Here is an 18,318-nt window from a genome sequence, read left to right as displayed (position 1 = left end):
CCAAAAACAGTAAGCAAGGAGGACAAATCAGAAAAAGATAATCAAGGTGAGCAAATCAGAGAGCGGAGGTGGCTGGGGGGGAAGGATCAGGAATTAGTTTGAGCGCTCGTCTGCATACTTGGCTCAATCTAATTCTTGATCTTTCCCCCCACCCCTCCACTCTCTGATTTGCTCACCTTGATTATCTTTTTCTGATTTGTCCTCCTTGCTTACTGTTTTTGGTTCTCTGGGCCTTAAATATTGAGTCTGTTCTGGTCTGGCTCTGGTCTGAAGAAGCGGGTCTGTCCCACGAAAGCTCACCTAATAAACTATTTTGCTAGTCTTTAAAGTGCTACTTGACTGCTTTTTCCTTTTAAAAACATTATGGGGAGGAGAAGGAAGAAAGAACAGAGACTAGATGTTTACAACTCCACATTAACTGCTGATAAGGGGCTACATCCACCCTGACTGAATAGACCTTGTCAGCTCTGGCCCTCCACTTTACGGAGACCCCCTCTTTAAATCTTCCTCTGAAACCCCCAACTCACGCATCTGACAAAGCGGGTCTTTGTGCATGAAAGCTTCTGCTCCAAAATAGCTGTTAGTCTATAAGGTGCCACAGGACCTCTTGTTTTTGAAGACACAGACGAACTCGGCTATGTCGCTGATACTAAAGACTAGTTAACCACTCTTAATGGACGTTACAACTAACCAGTGTTCTCCAAGAATGTAATTTCACCAAAACTTGCTTCGAACTAAAGGTCTAAAACAAAACAAAAATAAACCCATTTGAGGATTCACAGAGGAATCTGTTCAGGACAGGCTCACAGACATCCTGGTGGTTGTGAAGATATGCAGGTCTCCTACCTGCAGCATTTGCCATCTGTTCCCTGCTTATAAAGCCACCCTCTCCATGGCAAAGAGCGCACAGGAGCACTTTCAGTGGCAGCAGAGGAAATTACAGGATACGGCTGGGTATCTTTGAGGGAACTGTGTGTTGCAGTTGGCTATGCCAGGACACCAGATGCCCTTTTGTATAACATTCTGCCATGCCAAGGACAGATGCAAGAATACAGAAAGGAACAGATGGCCTTTCACAAAAGTTAGATGTTAGTATCCACATCAATCTCTGCTTTTGCTACCAACCCAAGAAAAGTCCCTCTGAAACAGGAATCAACAAGGAAACTGGACCAGAATTCAGTCTCCTGTTCAGAAACTGGCTTGCAGATCTCACCCAGCCCCCTAGTTCAACAGACCTTGAGAATGCTGATCCATTGGGCTTGGAGGAGGACCCATTCCTGTGTGTCCACCTGGCCTCATTCCTATCCCCTTCATCTGGCTGTACCGAGGGTCATCAGATATTCCCTTCTCATGCATGGAATCCATTGGCTGCAAGAAAACAAGAAACAGTGACTATCTGCTTAAAATAACCCCTATCAAAAAAAATAGCTAAGGTATTCCTAGAGGCAGAGAACAGGCTGCTGCACTGGGGGTATGGTTTGTATTCAGGCTAGTAGTGTGCTATGTAAATTAATGATATGTTGTTTGGAGCATGTTGACCAGCTGCTATCAGCAGCCATCTTCAAAAGGAACCTCTACTTATTGGCCACACTCAGGATACTGTATAAACAACACACAATACAAATATTTAAAGATAAATATGTTTGAGCATGGATGGCATCAGTAAAATTTCCTCAAAGGCTGTAAAATTTACTGTTGGCATCAGTTATGACACTAGCTTGCACTACTGGTTCTCAGTGCCATGATTCTGAGAGGTGCCATAGGTACCTCATTAAGCAATGTCAGCTGTAACTCTCTGAGACTAACACATCACTCCGTGAGCTCTAAGTCCAATCTCTTGTTTGCAGTCCCCGTAACAGCAGCTAAGAAGTAAGTCATGCCTTAACATAGCACACCAGCCTTGAGTCAGGTAAAAAATTAGGGGTTGGACCCTTCTTTGCTTCCTTAGGTTGTATGAAGAGAGCTGAAATGGATGTTTTGTTATTTAAAATGTTTTCCCCTGGTTTATTACAACAACAACAAATAATAAGAATAATGTGTTCTCTGCTCTGGAGTTCTATGATTGGCCAGAGAACTACATAAATTCTAGCACCACAAAAGGTGAGAACTAAAAGGGAAAGATATGTTTAATCAGATTTGAAATGCAAGGTAGAGGGTTGATTTGCTTGCTTGTGTTAGTGTTCATTTAACTCAAATGCCTAATAAACTCCCAGAAGAAAATTACACATACACACAAGTTTCAAATCCGCTGTGGCCCTTTATTTTTCTGTTCACACCTGTAAAGCCCTGCATGGATACAAAATTTGTATCCACATGCAATCTGAGAATATGGTGCATGGATATCCACAGATATAAAGCAGATAACTGCTGCTTTTCGGGTTTCTAGGTACAAAATTTGGATCCACGTCTATCCGTGATCCACACACACAGTCTGTGGATATCTGCCGATTTGTAGAGCTATACATCTGAAATCCAAGTTTTCCAGCAAAACCAGAGGCGATCAGGCTTGGCATATTTTATATCCCTAAGGTATCAAAACCAAAATAAACCAACTTTTCAGGCCTCCTGTATCCATTGTCAAGAAACAGAAATGAGGCAGAAGTCTTTATTTATTATCTTCACGAATCGACTAACTTTCAGTTTTGGTCCACTGTGAAAAATAAGACTTAGAAAGACTCATATATTCCTTTACATTTTACTTGCTATAGGAAACAGCTATTGAAAATTAGGGCAATTCTCAATTGTTTCATTTTATATTCATTTATTTTTTAATCACTAGAAGAAAAGAGGCCATGTATAGATGCTGCCAGGAAAAAAGAAAAACCCCACTCAAATTCCCATGGTTACCTTGTGCATCTGGTGCATGTTGTCCTGAGCATAGCCCCCAGACCCCTGAGGTGGTATAGAGTGTCCTGCTGAAGGTGGTCCAGGGCTGGGTCCCATCATACTATGTGCAGAGCCAGGAGAGGGTCCAGGACTAGGGCCCAACATTGCACCAGGTGATGGGCCAGGTCCAGGAGAAGGCCCTGGGCGAGGAGTTCCTCCCATTGGAGGATCTGGAGTGGACATCTTCAGTGGAATTGCTCAAAGTAGTATCCTAGTGTAAGAGAGCGTACCTCTTTACATAGAGCTGCCAGTGCAAGTCAGTCCATTGCTAACAACATGGAAAACTGACAGTCTGCCTCTTTGGAGAGAGCAGCATCGCCCCATGAAGCCTGAGAAGGGATACTGCTACAGATTTATATATCCACGCCTGGGACACGTGGGCACTATAACAATACATCATAGAAATCAAAATAGTGCTATTTTCGTCCATGGAATGGTGATTGATTAAGTAAGTATCCTGCTGTCCAGCACACGTATCCATCTATGAAATGGCCACATTGCCAAAGAAGAGCATGGAAAATGGGAACAAACTCAGAAGACAGATGTGGAAAACTACCCATATACAGTAAACTCTTTCAAAGCCAGCATTCTGTCACCCGGAACTCTCCAATAACTGGCATTTTAACCATAAGTACATTTTAGTCATGTTTGTCGTAAGTACAGTAGAGTGAAAATACAGTGTAAGTTTACAGTGCACAATACTATTGTTGCTGGTAAATAAAATACTTTGTTTCTTATTTGCTAATTTTGTTTTTCTTTAGTGTTACACAGTGCCAGCTATACCTCTCCACTATCCAGAATATTTGAATATCCGACAGCCTCCCAGTACCAGGCCTGCTGGATATCAAAGAACTTAACTGTACTTGGGTGCACTGAGTCCAAGCAGCCAGACCATGGGAGTAATAGGAATTCCATATGAATGTATACTTTTATGTTGATATAATTAACAGCTTTATTCATGTCTGCGTTTGTAAGAAAGACATATGAATTAGAAACAAAAGATCAGTTAATCCAACTCTCTCTTCCTCCTCCCCTGGCCACTCCTTGAAGCCAGGGCGAACTTGTTCCCTGTGCTGGATCCAATCCAATCTTGATGTCCTAGGGATGCAGTTTCTACTTCTTCATTAAGGAGATGATTCCATAGCCCCACAAATCTCATTTTCAGAAGTTTTCATGATATTAAAGCTAAATTTCCCCCTTAATTTCATCCCACTAACTCTAGTAGTGTCCACTAGGACCACGCTCAATAATCCCCCCCTTTGGTTTCCACATCTTTCAAATACTTGCAAATAGTTATTGTTAGCATGTACAAAGTTCTCTAAAGGCTCTATTTCCTTTTGTATCATGTATATGTAAAGAAGACTTATCACAATAAGGTTTGGTCTATATGCAAAATTACACCAGTCTAACTAAAGATGTTCTTTTATACCAATTTTTGTTAAACTGGTTCAATTTGTTGGGTGGAGACAAACTGATTTAAATCTGGCTTACATTTATGTAGCTTGCATCAGTCAGCAAATTTACAGCTGCAAATTCAGGGATATAATAATTTTAAAATGATACAACAGCGTCCAATGTAAACAATAGTTTAACAAAATTGGTTTTTTTTTTAAACCAAACTGAAATAGTGTTACTTCTGTGTAGACGCTGATTGTAAAGCCAGAAGGAATCATTGCTGCCATCTAATCTGATTAGAAATGTCAACTACTGGAGAATCTATCAAAATCCAGGGTAAGCACTTCCAACACTGCAGACAAGCCTCTGTCGCTCTTCCACCCTTGATACGTTGTGTAGTCTAAATGAAACTCTGGAATTTGCACTCAGTTCAGAATTTTACCCATTCAATGTTACTTAGAGACAGATTAAGACGCTGACAGAAAACACTTACCTATCCATTTAACTGTTTGCAGAAGGCCTGTGCCATAAAGCACTGGTCTGGCTCACAGCCTGTAAAATGCCAATATTTTTAAGGGGTACATCACAAACACATACCAGAAAAACCTCAAAAAGAAAACTTGATACAGAACCTAAATTACCTAGGACAACCTCATGCAGATTCAAATCTCAATCACTGGAATATTTTCAAAATGAGACTGCAAGTCCTGTGTGATCAAACCTAAGAAACTGTGTTGTGTGATGGGACCTGGCTCGTACAGACTGTTAGCAGTAAAACAGAACCCTTCTAGTAGAAAACCCCAGTCCACAAGTGCAACAAACCAAACCAAACTAAAATGCTATCTGATAAACTAGGTAGCCAAGCAGTGATTTTGGGTTTCATTTATTGTTCCATTTAAATTAGAAATTCTCTTTCTTAAATAAAAATTGATAGATCGTATTTCCACCTAGCTATATTTCTGATGTGTTAACAGCAACTGCAACCACTAGTGCATTTATATATATTAAAATCAGCTAAATTCAATGGAAACAATAGCTCCAAAATACAGTTTAGGATAAAGATTCCAAATTACATGCCTTCATAATTCCACCAGAACAGTCTAGACAGAAGTTGTAGGGCTGCTACAACCAAATTTGCTTTGTATGGAGAATGATCTGAGTATAAATATATTTAAAGATTCCTGATGGCTAAAGGGAACACATTTCCCCAGTTAATATAAGCCACGGAGAAGAAAACATTTGCTGTATATTCAGTTTGATCAGGCTTCTTTGGTCCCAGCCCTATCAGAACGAGTTATGGAGGCAAAACCTGTAGAATCACTGCAGTTTCACCTGCCAATGTAGCCATACTGAAGTTTCTACAGGATATAAAATATCTAGATATTCAGCGCCCAGACCAGATGACAGTCTAACAGATCATGCAAGAAAAAGCTTCCCTTGCTTGCATAATATAAATTTCTGATATTTAAAAAAAAAGCCCTCAAGGACATAGTATTATCATTTCTCAAGTTAGACAATCCCAGAGCAATGAGTCTGGGGAAAGATGAATGCAACTATCTGCCACAATCAGCTATCTTAGAACTGTCAAGCCACAGTGAAGCACGTAAATGTTTACAACCAATTGCCACATGGGAAACCAAATCCATTTCTGGATTTCATGCTCTGGCACATATTGCAGCTGTGAGAGCAAAGAGATACCATAAGTGGGAACTAGAAAAACAGAATGCAAAATCGTTCTCCTATATCACCAAGGGTAACAAATCTCAGTCTTTAAAATGCTGAATTTGGGATGTTAAAGGAGGCTTTTTAAATTTGTGTCTCTAGCACATTAATGAATAGAACAATCCAGTCTCCTTTTTTATTACTTTACAAGGTGCATTGCTTGAATATTTGAGAGTTCTCGAGCTTCTTGTTCTTCAGGGGAAAATATACTTGTCATAAAGAATTCATGTTTATTTTTTACAATTGGTGTACTGATAAGGTAGAATGCCTTTTCTAGCTCTCTCTCTGCAGGACAGTCACCTGGTCAACATTAGATGGTAAGCAATATTGCTAGATCAGGTTCTACTGTTGACCCCTGCCGCCTTGTCTGTCCCACCTTTCTATCCCTCATCTGTAAATATGATAGAAAATAAGGGAGTTTCTCAAAGATTTAGCAAGCTTCAACAACAAAAACAAATGGACACTTATATGGAAAGAACACCACACAGGGTACATCTACACTAGGGAGAGTTTTGTTGACAGAACTGGGGTTTTGTCAACAAAACTTGGGGCATCTGCAAAGAACAAGCATTTTGTCAACCGTTTAGCCATGTAGATGCTCTGGAGGACCTTTCTGCTGACAGAGCAAATAATAACAAAAAAATCAATCCACTTTTATGTGTAGACATGATCTGTCAACAGAAGTTTTGTCAGAAGATCTCTTCCAACTGTAACTTCTCTAGACAGATACTTCCAGTGTAGATGTAGCCTCAGTGATGATTACAAAAACTGTGAAAGGGATAGAAAACCTTGTATTTCAGGGCTTAAGACAATCTCTAAAATCTAAACTGTTAGTGGCCAGGATAAGACTCTCATTTGGGGCAGTTTATCTCACTTCTGCAACTAAACAGTATTTTCACCATTCTCAAAAGCATCTGTTACTGACTGCTGCTAGATATGGGATTCTGGGCTAAATGGTCCTCAGGTCAAGTCCAGTCTTATAAATCCTATATTCTTTATATATCAATTTAGCTCTAAAATTCAAAAAAGTCTGCTTGTCAGAGACCTGTAAAAATGTAATTGCTCTCCATTGCCTCCCATCAGTGTTGGGAAGTTTGTTTTAACCGGTGGTCCTTTTCAACGTAAGGGCTGTTACCAAACCACATTTACTACCACGCTTCAGCTGTTGTAAATCAAGACAAAGATGTGAAGGTGTCAGAGTAAGCAGATTTGCTTCTTGTTTACCACAGAATACTCCGATACCACTGAATACTCTGATAAACCCTGACAGAAGTTAGCCAAGTTAGTTATCTGCACTGAGAAGTGGCTTTCCTCTCAGTAAAAACTTCCTGCAGATTGTGGCTTCTACTTGCACTCTGATAAGAGATGTAATTGAATGTTGTAAAAACTGGACCCAGTTTTGCCCTCAGACATGCAGCATCCACAGGGCACATGTGTCTTATTAACCCCAATGTGAGTTTGAAGGAACTGGTCTTTAGAATGTCCTATTCTTGCCTGTGCCCCTACTCACCCTTGGTGCTGCCTCATCTTACCATTCCCAATGTCACCTCTGCTTCCTCAGTGAGTTGAAACTGCTTCTCTGTGGCAGGCAAAGGTTTAGGAATTTGGAGCAGATTCTGTTGTTCCATGCTGCCTTATGGCACTTGAGTAAACCCCATGGGTGATGCCTGAATCACAACAGCTGTGATACCAGCAGTTAGTCGCTACATTGTGACATATTTGGTTTTTGCCCTCAGCATTCCTTTGGGACCCTGAAATTATCGAATCTAGGGCAAGACTGCATACGTAATTAAATTCATTGAAAGCTCGCACCTCCACTAAATGCAGCTCATTGGAAGAATTTGAAGCAAGCAAGAAACAGACAGACAATGCAAGCAGGAGATGGGAGAAAGAGTTGCATGCTAGGTAATCTCTTAGGGTGTGTCTACACTAGAAACTAACTTCATAGTTAGGCGCTACTTTGAAGTAGCCAGCAGAGAGTCTACACATGTTTTTCCCTTACTTCAAATTTAACTTTGAAGTAGGAGCCCAACTTCAAAGTACTTACTCTATTCCCAGGAATGGAGCAGTTACCTGCTTAGAAGTAGGTTGTGTGCAGATGCTCAACTTCCAAGTCCGTTACTTTGAGGTCATACTTCAAAGTAAGCAACTTCAAAGTATTGTTGCGTAGGCAAGGCCTTAGACTAGGAATTCTTGATCATGAGGGACTCACCATCACACAATTTTACCTAAAGATGTGTGCAGCACTTATATTAAAAAGTGCCTGCATCATTTCTCCCCTACTGTGAGAATATCTTGCTGTGAATTCATAAAACCTCTATCTATGACATCACCAAAAGAGATTATGAGATCACAAATCCAACTTTGATTCCTCCACAGGATTATATTCAGGCAAAAAACTATAGAGAAGCAATGCATGGTTTTGATACAAAAATGTTAAGGAAATGCAGGAAAAATGGAAAGAAAAGTGGATTCCAGATTGTAGTTTGATATAATGGAAGCTTTGCAAAATTTGATTTTTAAAATTTAAGCATTGATGAGACTATCAATAATGGTAATCAATTTTAAGCAATTTTTGCTAATTATGACTAAAGTTCTCACAATTGTGTGACATTATGGGGGATAAAGCATTTCCCCCCCAATTTCTAATCTATTTAGATTTTCACAGTTGTGGAAAATTATGAGGGGGCTGTCAATTATTTAACGACAATAGATGTTAACACACAAATCAAACACTACATGTAAAATATCAAAGGAAACAGCCTTCACTCAAACCCTAATAATTTTTCAAATAGCCTTTTTCTTATTCCAGCTGCAAATTTGGATGATCTGTGATAGAAAGATTTTCATTGGTCTGTGTATCTACAGCAAAACTGATGTTTACCAGCATTTGCCAATAAAAATATAATCCTTCCAACCCAGGACAAACACTCAGGTTTCCTCATCAAACACTCAGATCTGAGCACAAATGCAAGTCACAATTTAAAAGAAACATGGGGTTAGTCACAGCTGTCACAGGGAGCACATTTACCAACTGTACTGGTAAACACACTAGACAATGCCCTCGTGTCTAGCCCATAGACAATATGCTTGGGTTTCAGTTATTTAGGAAAAATTATGGCACATCAATTCATAGAAGATGTTAAAAACAAATCTGTTTGTCATGGCTAACCATCCAATGTCAGCAGGATTTTCTTCCCTGTAAGATTTTTCTGCTGTTTTAATAGTCTTACTCCACTAGAAGGGTGCACAGGTTATGGATTCTTTTCCAGTTTAAAGATGCCTCTTTTATTAGCATCCTGTGCATTGGAAAGAGATGCAACACTAGCATTTAAACCTTAGGATTCCTAAGGCGTAAAACATTCCCATTCAGAACAAAGGCAAACCAAAATTAAATAGCACTACCCATAATGTTACTTAAATCTTTGGATATTTTATATTTTTTTATTTAATTTCTCCTTTAGTGTAAAGATATTTAAATGGTAAATCATTGGAAGCAGAAACTGCATTTGTCAGCTGCACCTATATTCATTGTCTTGTGGAATTAAGACGTTGAACAATGACAGCTGCATCTTTCTTCTGCTGCACAGAGCAGACAACCCATCACAGGGACATTTACTTGTTTCCAAGTTACATGTTTAAAGTGACAAACATTCCCAACGAAAGCCAGAAAACTGAAGTCCATGATTTATTATAGATTTTGTTCATCTACAGCTGGGTTTCAGGCATTTTATGGTACCTAGACTTCTTTTTCCACTGATGTCAACTTACAAGGAATCTTATCAATTTCTGACAAAACAAAAACAAAATAACCCTGCATGCTCCCCTCCTCCATTCAAACAGCTAACGGAAAACAAACAACAACTAAATACCTTATTTTGACACAAAAGGAGGATGCTACCCAATTACAGTAGCTACAAAAGTCTGAGCCCCATTCACTGCAGGAGAGTCATAGCTTGTAATGGTTGACCTACAAACCTGCAGCTTACTAACGGACAGGAAAATTTATGAAGGGACATAGTTTTTATTGGCACAGTTGTAAGTTATGTATTACATTCTCTTGCTGTCAATAGATAATGTCATCGGCTTGTTGCACCAGACTAAGATTTCAAATACTTTCAAGGAGCAACTACTGAAATGAAATGATGGTGCTGTACTTTGAGAAATACGAATGTAATTCAAGTGCTCTCGCTAGAAAGAAAATCTGCTCTTAGAGCCAACAAACGAACCCTAAAGACCTGAAATGACACTACAGCACAATTTTTCTCAAGGCACACTGCAGATCTGAAAATGCAGCAACACGAAGATTTTTTTCTCCCCTGGGTTATATGCTCCTTAAACATATTTTTAACATGACTAAAATGGAACAATAGCTGACATTAGAAAGTGGAATAATTGATGTTTCAAAAACCATGATTAAAACTCACCTGTGCAGCCTGTAAACTATCGATACCAGTCAGCAGCCCAAAACTTACCTGTGGACATTGAGGTCTACGATATCGCACAGCCCAGAGTCCGTGTAGTGATGCAGGGGGATTAAGGTCTCAGGATTACCAGTTTTTAAGCCAGTGCTGTAGAAGAAAGCTGGTCATTACTATTCTGCCTGAAACTTGTGTTTTTCCAATGAATAGGTCTGCTTTGTCAACATGTAAAATGACTGGCTCATCTCCTTTCCACTTTCTAATGCTGTAAGAATGAACATTTCACTCAATGAAGTTTTGCTGGTGCAGAGCCAGAAATTTAAGTGAGCTACTGAATATTAATACAATTTGTGCTGTCTTCCTCTAAATCGGAGATCCATCCTGTCACCCAGTCCCAGCTCCTGGGGTTGGAAATTTAAGAACAGCCAGAGAATGGTGCTGCATCTCTTATCATCTTGACTAAACGCCATTTATGGACCCATCAACCATGAACTTAGCTAACTCTCTTTCGAAGCCAGCTATAGTTTCGGTATGCACAACATCCCCTGGCAAGAAGCTCCACGGGTAGACAGCATTGTGTGAAGTAATACTTCCTTTTGTTTTAAACTTGCTGGCTATTAATTTCTCTGGTCAGCTCCTAGGTCTTATTTTATACAAAGAGGTAAGTTACTTTTGTCACACCATCTTGATTTTATAGACCTCTATCATAGCTACCCTGTGTCCCAGTCTTTGGATCTCTCCTTGTATGGAAGCTGTTCCAGACCTGAAACACTTGTGTTGACTTTCTCTCCCCATTTTCCAATTCTAATGTAGCTTTTTTAAGATGGGATAACCAGAACTGCATACAGTATTCAAAGAGGGGACTTATAATGGATAAATAGAGACACAATGCTATTTTCTGGTTTATTATCTATTCCTTTTCTAATAGTTTCAAATACTCTATTAACCTTTTTGACAGCTGCGGCACTTTTTGAGCAAAAATGTTTTGAGGAAAGCAACCACAATGGCAGCAAGATCTCTTTTATTGAGTGGTAATAGTAAATTTAGATCCCATAGTAGGTACTGAGATAATGAGCATTATTTTGCCCTTGTTAACGCTGAATTTCACCTGCCATTTTCTTGCCCAGTCACCCAGCTTAGTGAGGTCCCTTTGTACGTCTTCACGGTCAGTTTTGGACTTTTTTGTATTGTCTACCAAGTTTGCCAAGGCATGGTTTACTCCGTTTTGCATCATTGATGGACATATTGAACGAAGTCCCAGTACAGATCCTTGGAAACTAAGTTCCCCGTAAGCTATGTGCCTGCAGTTTCCCATCAAAGGGGCTCAGGGCTGCTGTAAGGAGAGTTCTCCTCCAAGCTCTGAAGCTGCAGGAGGCGGCTGGGGAATGGGACCCTCCTCGATGTCCTCAGAAGGAAACTCCCCAGGTAAGTCTGAGCAACAACCCCTTACTCCACCGTGAGCCCCTATAACCCTGAACACCCATCCTGCACCCCAAAGCCCTCATCCTTGGCCCCACCTCAAAGCACACACCTCTAGCCCAGAGACTCTACACCCTCCTGTACATCAACACCCAGCTCTGAGCTCCTCCACAAACCTTTAGTCCACATCTTCTGCACCTCAAACACCTCGTCCCCAGACCTACCCAAGAGCCTCTACCACCAGCCAAAGCCCAGGCATCCAAGCCCTCTACCCCAACTCAAAGCTCCCTCCCACATTCAGAACCCCTTTGAAGGTGACGCATCACACACCACTGCTGTGTTGCATATCACCTCCGCATTGGTGAGCATAAAAAAATTCATTCTGCTCGTTGGTGGGAAAAATTAAGAGGAAATACAGTCTACAGAGTTCCCGTAAGCTAAGCGCTTGGGCAACCACCTAGCAGAGAGTCTAATGCCATCCAGCTGATAAACTGTGGGTACACTGCTAATGTTTCTACTGGTGGTGCACATCTGCACAAGCCTCAGTGCTCACAACAAAAATTATTCTGCACATGGATGGAAAAATTCAGAGGGAACATTGCTTGGGGAGGACCTCCTTCTGAAACCGTCTCTACTGTGATACACATGTTCCACTATGCTGAAAAATCCAACCTGTGTAGAAAGGTAATCAAATATGCTACAAGACACTTAAAAAGCCACTCATTTTTAGATGATCTTAATGCAACTCATGAATTTTAAAAAACAGCTGCACAAATCCTTTAATTATATCTCCACTTCTGCTTCTCTTTAGATTCTGATCTTTGAAAAAGGAAAATATAAATTATTTTAACACAGAAAATTAACAGATTCTCTCAGTTAACTCGCCTATCCCCTTTCATATTTTAATGGCAAGAAGATTAGCAAAGCACAGTCACAGTGATCTGAACATGCTACTTACCATTTATCCATCATTACACTGAAGGACCAAAGCAAAGATGAATGCAAAACACATGAAGATCCAGTCTACCAATTAAAAAAAGTGAAAAACCTGAAGAAAATTTTCCCTACACATCACATCTCTGTGACTCTCCTCCATCTCTCAAAGAGACATGCAGAAAATTGGGATACACTTTAAAATAAAGATGCCCAGATATTAGAGGCAATAAAACAATTATGCAGAAGAGAAATTCAGATATTTTTGGGTATCCTCTCTCTCAGAGGTGGGAAAAGAGGGAGAAAACATTTGTAGAAATATCCAACATTTAGAACTACATAGTATTAAATATATAGTCAGACTTCAACATAGGCTAATATTTGGGTCAAGGTAATATACATGAAAACCTGCAGTGCCTCGAAAAATGTAGCATTTTGTAGCCGTTGAATTAAAAGATTCTTTTTATACAAATGATTAGAAACATGCATCAGAAAAATAAGCAGGTCAGACAACGTATTTAAAGACAGTTATTAAATAACAGCTACAAATGATACAAAATACAACAAAGAACCTCTGCCTTAAAACAACAGACTACATTGTTAACTGGTGTGTGACCAAAGATCATACAAATTTGCCCCCAGAACAGGAGATGAATGCGTAAAGTTAAAACCCACAATTAGAATATTGGGACATCAGTAAACATTCCCTTTATTTCCAACCTACTTCTAATCGGAAGCCATGCTATAAACTGAGATCTATTCATATTTAAATGTGTTTTGTGTGTATCAGAGAACCATGGTGAAGAGAACACTGTGAACAGAAGGGTGGTTATTAATGGGTTTTGTGAACATCTCTTTTAAACACTATCACCCCCAAATTCATGTAAGTTGAGTGGAACTGGGCAATTCTTTTTCAACCCTTTTCCCCAACACATCTGACTACAGGCTTTGTATAGGTCTGTGGTTATGTGCCTATTTGGTGCAGCAGCTAATGGCTCCCTTTTCAACCTCCTCACCCAACACATGAGAACGGGGGGAGGTCTCCCAAGAACTCAAAGTCTGAGCCATGGAGTACTTACTACAGGAGAGGATTTCTAGTCTGTCCTGAAAACACAAGTGACTCACTTCTTTCTGTGGATCTGTCCTAGGCAGGTGGAAAATCCTAACCCTTCCCACAATCAATATTTGAATGGAAAGGGTGAACTTGTGCAGTGGACCCACCCCGGATGTTGTAGGCCTAAGGGTTCCAAGGCCAACAACCTCATGTCCCTAAAGAAGCAGAAGGTAGTGGGAGGAAGTACGTAGCTCTTGAGAGCAGTGTAGCACAAGTCCAAGGGCTAGAGGAAAGATATGAGACAAAGCAGTTCCTCAGGGCTGGCAGGATCCCCATCTCATTCTAGGGATAGAGTTGGTGCAAGTGGGTCCCCTGGGAAGAGGAAGGATGCTAACATAGAGGCACTAACCCAATAGAAGGGGGCATGGTGATAGGAGAACCTGTTCACATGGGAACAAAAAGCAGTCAAGTAGCACTTTAAAAACTAGCAAAATGGTTTATTAGGTGAGCTTTCGTGGGACAGACCCACTTCTTCAGACCATAGCCAGACCAGAACAGACTCAATATTTAAGGCACAGAGAACCAAAAACAGTAAGCAAGGAGGACAAATCAGAAAAAAAATGATCAAGGTGAGATTTGTCCTCCTTGATTACTGTTTTTGGTTCTCTGTGCCTTAAATATTGAGTCTGTTCTGGTCTGGCTATGGTCTGAAGTGGGTCTGTCCCACGAAAGCTCACCTAATAAACCATTTTGCTAGTTTTTAAAGTGCTACTTGACTGCTTTTTTTCCCATGTGAACAGGTTCTCCTTTCACCATGCCCCCTTCTATTTTGCTAGTCTTTAAAGTGCTACTTGACTGCTTTTTGTTTTGATACTGTATAGACTAGCACGGCTCCCTCTCGTATTACTGTTCACATTGGGTACGAGATGGGGAGGGCAGAAACCTAGCAGTGATTGATGGGGGGGAAGGTGTGGTGTGGGGCTGGAGGGGGCTTGCTAACAAGGTGGAAGCACGGTGTCCCTGGGAAAAAAGAAGCAGGAAAGAAGCTGATTGGAGAAGGGGGAAAAGCCCCTTGGTGGGGCAGCATTCTGGGAGAACAGAACAGATTGTGAATGAATGTGGGTGGAAGGACCGACTGTTGCTAAAGAACAAGGGCAGCTTGTTGATGCTGATAGAGGAGCAGAGCCCCAGAATGGAGCGAGATCCTCAGAGGGAGCATTGCACCGGGGGTGGAAGTGCTCATGAGGGAAGGGGAGATGCTTGCGGGGGGAAGCGCACCCGAGACGGAGCGATAGTGGGGGAGGAGATGCCCGTGAAAGCAGTGCCCCAGGGCTGGGGGTGAGGGACAGGCGGAAGGCAGATGCTAACCAGGACCAGTGCCCCACGCACGGGGGAGATCAGAGGACACGAAGAGGCAGCACTCCAGGCACAGGGTGCTGAGCGGCAGAGAAGAGACACTATCGGGGAGCGTCCCAACGAGGGGGTGCTAAGCAGGGCAGTGACCCCGGACTGGGAGAGAACATGGGGGGAGGGGCGGCGACAATGGGGGGCCGTGGCTCGGGGTGGGGGGGGGCGCCGATGAGGGACACCGCAGCGGGGCTGGGAGGGAGGATGCTAGTACGGGACAGAGCCGGGGAGGCGGTAGCTGCCGGGGGAGGGTGCGGGGAGCGCTATTACTCGCTCACCCATCCCACACAATGGGCCGGCCAATCGCTCACACAAGGGAAATCGCGGAGGCCTCTTGACCCTCCCGGGCCGCCGTAGCCTCCCCCCGATTCCATTCAATAGAGGAGCCGGCCGGCCCGCCTGAACTCACCGTGCCCGTTCCTTGAGGAGCCGCTCGCGGGGTCCATGCCCGCCGGGGGACGGGCGGGCAGCCCGGGGTCTCGTGCCGGGGGGACAAAGGAACCGCCGCCGCTACTGTGCGTGAGGGAGACGGGGCTCGAGCTCCCCCTAGCGCGCGCCCCCGCCGGAGGCAGCAGCTCGCGCGCTCTCGGCCCACCTCCACTGCGCGCGCCGAGCGGCGGTCTCGACCAATAGAAAGACACCAGTAGGGCTCGTGCTCAACAGACCGCCCTTCCCCCCGGCGCAGCCACGCCTTCGTGTTCGGTGTGAGCGGCGCAGCCAATCAGAGCATGGAGGGGGGTCTGGCGCACCCCCCCCACCCCGCTGTCAGTCAGAGTGGGTGGAGCGCCACGCGCCTTCATCCAATGGGAACAAACCTGACATGTGTCTTGGCCAATGGTTGGGAAAGAGCCTATTTAAGCCCGCCGCCTCTTTCAGAGCTGCAACCAATAGATAAGTGTTTTTGGCTTGTCCCGCCCAAGGTTTATAGTCCGGTGCGCTCCACCAATGGAGGCGGAGGAGAGGCACCTGCGCGAACTCCTTCCATCTAGCCTCAACCGAGGAGGCAAAGCGAGAGAAGCGTTCGAGCGGTGGTGGGCGGGATCGAGGGGTACGTACTGCGCTTGCGCGTCCAGGTGGCGCGCGCTGGCGGCGCGGGTGGGCGTCCCCCTTTCCTCCTCCCAGCGTGTGGGAGCTGCTGCTGCTGCCGCCGCCGCGCGTGCGCAGTGCTAGCGCCACTGCGGCGAGGGGGAGGGGGCTTGGTGGGGTGGAGAAGTGAGGGGACTCAGGAGAGGAAAGTGGCTGAGGGGGAGGGGCTCAGCAGAGGGGGGCAAAGGAGAGGGACCGGGGTTTGGGGGAGGGGCTCAGCAGAGGGGGGCACAGGAGAGGGAGCGGGGTTGGGGGGAGGGGCTCAGCAGAGGGGGGCACAGGAGAGGGACCGGGGTTGGGGGGTGGGGCTCAGCAGAGGGGGGCACAGGAGAGGGAGCTGGGTTGGGGGGTGGGGCTCAGCAGAGGGGGGCACAGGAGAGGGAGCAGGGTTGGGGGGAGGGGCTCAGCAGAGGGAGCGGGGTTGGGGGGAGGGGCTCAGCAGAGGGGGGCACAGGAGAGGGACCGGGGTTGGGGGGAGGGGCTCAGCAGAGGGGGGCACAGGAGAGGGACCGGGGTTGGGGGGAGGGGCTCAGCAGAGGGGGGCACAGGAGAGGGAGCTGGGTTGGGGGGTGGGGCTCAGCAGAGGGGGGCACAGGAGAGGGAGCAGGGTTGGGGGGAGGGGCTCAGCAGAGGGGGCACAGGAGAGGGAGCTGGGTTGGGGGGTGGGGCTCAGCAGAGGGGGGCACAGGAGAGGGAGCAGGGTTGGGGGGAGGGGCTCAGCAGAGGGGGGCACAGGAGAGGGAGCAGGGTTGGGGGGAGGGGCTCAGCAGAGGGAGCGGGGTTGGGGGGAGGGGCTCAGCAGAGGGGGGCACAGGAGAGGGAGCAGGGTTTGGGAGGGGGAGATTAGGGTGTTGATAAGGGTGGGTAGAGAGCTGATGGGCAGGGGAAGCTCGGGGCTGAAAGGAGGGAGAGGAGAATTGGGGGCTGGTGAGAGCTCAGGTTGGGACTGGCAGGCAGGGGGAACTTAAGGAGGCTCAGGAGGGGGAAGAAGGATGAGGGGAATGGCAGGAGAATAGTGGGCTGATGGGCAGGGGAAGCTAAGGGGGCTCAGGAGGGGAGGAGAGGAGGAGGCAGACTGAAGAATGCAAGGGGTGGGATGGAGGCTGAGTGGTGATGGGAGAGAGATGATGAGAGGCAGGAATGGGGTAGACGGGAGCTGAGGGTTCTCTGGAGGTCTCAGATTGGAGATGAAAAGGGTTTTCTTCCATGTGTGAACAAAGCATCTTGTTCAGTCAAGTAAGTTCAGTGACATTGATGGAAGGGGCCTGAGGGGAGACTAGCTACCAGGAATGGGATGAATGAAGAGATGAGAACTTTAGGGTGAAATTCTTCAGGAGTTCTCTGGAAAGGAAATGTATTGGACTGTGGAATGATCCCTTGAGGAATTACAGAAGCTCTAGGACTGGGCCAACCCTTTGAAAAGAGAACTTTGAAGAGAAATCTTGGATAAGAATAGGTGTACTGGGTTAGGTCAATGGGTCACCTAGTCCAGTATCCTGTCTTTGGACCAGGGCCAGTACCAGAGGCTTCAAAGACAATGAATAGAAGTGGGCAGTTATCAAATGAAATTATCAGTAGAATGATAGACTAGGTAATGTAACGGATCTTTACCCGCACTGACATCTGGGATTCTCTTGATCTAACTTGTTCTTTTCCAGCAGGAAAGGCTACAGTGTGGACTATCTCCGGTGAGACTTCCATTTCTGGTCACCCACTTGTGTGGTGTTTGCAGCATCTAGTGAGAAAAACCACCTCAGCACACTAAATATGACGGTTCAAATGTTGTATAGTTCCCTAAACAATCCTTTGATCTTCTGCAGACCCTCTCTTTTGGGGCTCTCAATGTACTTTATAAACACACACTAAACATCCTGTGAGATATACAGAAATATTTCCAGCTATATCTGTGGCAAAATGTAGCACCTGTTGAAGAGCATGGAAAAATGCCATATAATAGTTTAGGGTAGGACAGAAGGAGCTCAATATGTAGTTGAA

The 18,318-nt window shown here is 44.2% G+C and overlaps 1 protein-coding gene across 10 annotated transcripts in view; it reads right to left on the bottom strand.

Annotated features, from left to right (window-relative positions):
- The window catches only part of SMARCA4 (SWI/SNF related BAF chromatin remodeling complex subunit ATPase 4), a 56,628-nt gene extending 40,816 nt beyond the window's left edge, over positions 1-15,812 (bottom strand). For 9 of the 10 annotated variants that reach the window (XM_074979413.1, XM_074979415.1, XM_074979416.1 and 6 more), the window contains exons 1-4: positions 15,647-15,812; positions 10,479-10,574; positions 2,848-3,097; positions 1,236-1,368 (exon numbers count right to left, since the gene is read on the bottom strand). In XM_074979413.1, coding sequence (XP_074835514.1) covers positions 1,236-1,368; positions 2,848-3,069 — 355 coding nt within the window. In that variant the 5' untranslated portion in view covers positions 3,070-3,097; positions 10,479-10,574; positions 15,647-15,812. The remainder of the gene's footprint in view (positions 1-1,235; positions 1,369-2,847; positions 3,098-10,478; positions 10,575-15,646) is intronic. The other variant, XM_074979414.1, reaches the window with a different exon arrangement.
- Between the last annotated feature and the right edge of the window lie 2,506 nt (positions 15,813-18,318).

Source organism: Carettochelys insculpta, chromosome 29, assembly GCF_033958435.1.
Source record: "Carettochelys insculpta isolate YL-2023 chromosome 29, ASM3395843v1, whole genome shotgun sequence".
Classification (NCBI taxonomy): Eukaryota; Metazoa; Chordata; order Testudines; family Carettochelyidae; genus Carettochelys; species Carettochelys insculpta.
This window is presented reverse-complemented; position numbering and strand designations above follow the sequence as displayed.